General features: G+C 38.1%; 1 protein-coding gene across 2 annotated transcripts in view; it reads left to right on the top strand.

Moving 5' to 3' along the window:
* LOC138015862 (3-hydroxyacyl-CoA dehydrogenase type-2-like) overlaps positions 1-2,500 on the top strand; it is a 4,674-nt gene that overhangs the window by 207 nt on the left and 1,967 nt on the right. For both annotated transcript variants that reach the window (XM_068862990.1, XM_068862991.1), the window contains exon 1: positions 1-9. This exon is cut by the window's left edge. In XM_068862990.1, the coding sequence (XP_068719091.1) occupies positions 1-9 (9 nt within the window). The remainder of the gene's footprint in view (positions 10-2,500) is intronic.

Raw genomic sequence — 2,500 nt, 5'->3', positions numbered from 1 at the left:
CCAACAGATGTGAGTATGACATGCATATGCTCTCGCATGCAAAGCCTTGTAAAAAATTTTCTTTTTTACCAAAGGTCTTTTATTTTACTCCTATGAGTAGCCTTTTTTGCCCTCCTCGCATATGATTAGGGGCTTTTAGAAATCGTTTAGTATCTTTTAGCCACGATACCAAATCATTCCCGGCAGTGCTTTTCCACTGGTAAAGGGTAAAGGGTGAGAGTTAGTATTTAAAAAATTCAGGATTTTAATTTCTTTGGTTTTCAACAACCTAGTGACGCGTGACTTAAGAATAACTACAAGCGATATTACCTTGGTGCTCTCATTTTGTCTTCCTCTTTCAAGTTCCTTGAAAGTATAACAAAACTCACATGTAGTACAATTGTACCCACTGGGAGGTGACAACAATTTACTTACATTTACTACGATTCAGTAATCTGAGGAACAATGCAAGTTATGAAGTAAAGACAAAGTGGTTTTGTTTGAGTGTCATATAAGTACTGAACAATACGCAATTTATAAGGTGACTCTGAACTCACGAAGCAAATTAATTAATTCATCACGCAACGAACCATTTTCATTGCACACAAGCACAAAATTTCTGCATGCAATCACGACCAAGTTATAGCTGTACTAATCCAAGTTAATTCTAAATTCACCTGTTGGTCTCTTTTTTGAAAGCGAGTCCTCTTGTAAATCCACTGAAACAGTAATTGCTTGTGGAATGAGCATTTTTATCCAAATGAAACTCATTTCATTTGAAGATTTGTTTTGAAGCGAAGCAAAACAACAAGTCGAAATGGGCTTTTGCAACGAACATGGTAATTAGCAATGTGTTTGTTACTCAAGTTACATCTTGTTGGCTGGGGATACTACTTGGTTTGCTGACCACCCAGAATACTGCATATTGTTGACTTTTTCTTGCATTCTTACTTCAATCTCATTCCTTTAGTTTGCCAAACAAGATCGGATAGAATTGTTTCAATTAAATTTTCTTTTTTCCTTTGTTCGCATGGTCACCATGGATAGCTTGCTCTCGCTAGGTTGGATTTTTTGTCTTGACTATTAAATTGTATCCAATCCGTGACCAATTTCATTGATCAACATCATATGGGCGGAATGAAAGCAACAAGGTAATATTACTCATCGTAATTCTTACGACGCCGGTCAGGTTGTTGAAAATTGAACAAATTAAATTAAGATGCTGAAATTTAAATTTATCTAGTTACAAATCCAACATGACAACCATTAGGTAGAAATCTCTATCCTTTACCCCTTACCCCTAACCGTTACCCTTTACCCTTTACCCGTTACCCTTTAACCTTTACCTGTTACCCTTTAACCATGGAAAAGCACTGCAGAATCATTCCTGGAGGGTGTCGCGTGGTTAGGTTTTTCATTTCAAGACTTGGGAGGGTATCAAAAAATAACTGTGGCAAAACTACAAGACACAATTTTTTTAAATTGTCCACTAGATGAGTGCGAGGATCATTTATGGCTTACTACAGTTTTCCCGAAGAAAAATATCAAGATTTTGAAATCTGTGAAATTAAAGCAACAGGATGTCTCTTCTAAAGTGTTAGTCATTGCAATAGGCAATATTCGCACCGTGGCCATATTGGCCATAGACAATAGATTTCCTATCCTGAGCCTCAAGTTGAAATGATTGGGAATGAGTTTGAGTGGGACCATTTACAAGAATTTTCAATCCCTCGGAACTCAACATGGCCGCCGTGTGATTATTAGGCCCATCGATGAACAAAGTGGAAGTGTCCGATCTTGGGAGATCTAACCAGCAAATAGTTTGTAGATTTAAAACAACATAATAATGCAAGGCTGGTTTTAAAATTTTGATCTTTTTCTTTGGAAAATTGTAGTAAGCCACAGTTCTTAGAGGCCCACCTTCAACCAAGAGGCATTGAGTGCCTCAAAATAATTTTCATGCGTGAAAATCCAGCCAAAGCTGAGATTCATCCAATCAGATTGCTACGATAAGCAGTGCAAATTTCCATAACAAAACTAAAAGGTCAAAAAGCCTGTCGGTTGACGGTGGACCTTTAAGTTTCACTTTTAGGAGGAGTAGACATGGATGTTATTAACCCTTTCACCACTCAATTAGCCCCCTCTGGCAAATGAAACTGTCTGGTTTTAGACAGAGTAGAATAATCTTTAAGTGTCACTCACAATCTCGAACCGAGAGCTCGTCTCTTGACTGAGGGAGAGAAGAGCTCTGGGGAACCCTGAAACAAAGTGTCTTCTCATTGGTTTTAGTGAATAACGATCAAAAGCGTCTCTAATTGGGGCATTCATGTTAGTGCAAGGAGTGAGCAGGCACTGGAAGACTCAAGTAGCCAATTTTTGGCTGTAAGAACCCTACAGCACATGTTCTCCTGCATAGAGTTTCCCAGAGCCTTGGGTCGATCCAAGGCTCTGGTGATGAGAATGGTTTCACTCATAAGAAGCAAAAGATTAAACTTGTTATCAATTGTTTATGTATTTATTA

Source organism: Montipora capricornis, chromosome 9 (assembly GCF_036669925.1).
Source record: "Montipora capricornis isolate CH-2021 chromosome 9, ASM3666992v2, whole genome shotgun sequence".
NCBI classification, from domain to species: Eukaryota; Metazoa; Cnidaria; class Anthozoa; order Scleractinia; family Acroporidae; genus Montipora; species Montipora capricornis.
Note: the sequence above shows the minus strand (reverse complement) of the source record. Positions and strands in the feature narration are given on the sequence as shown.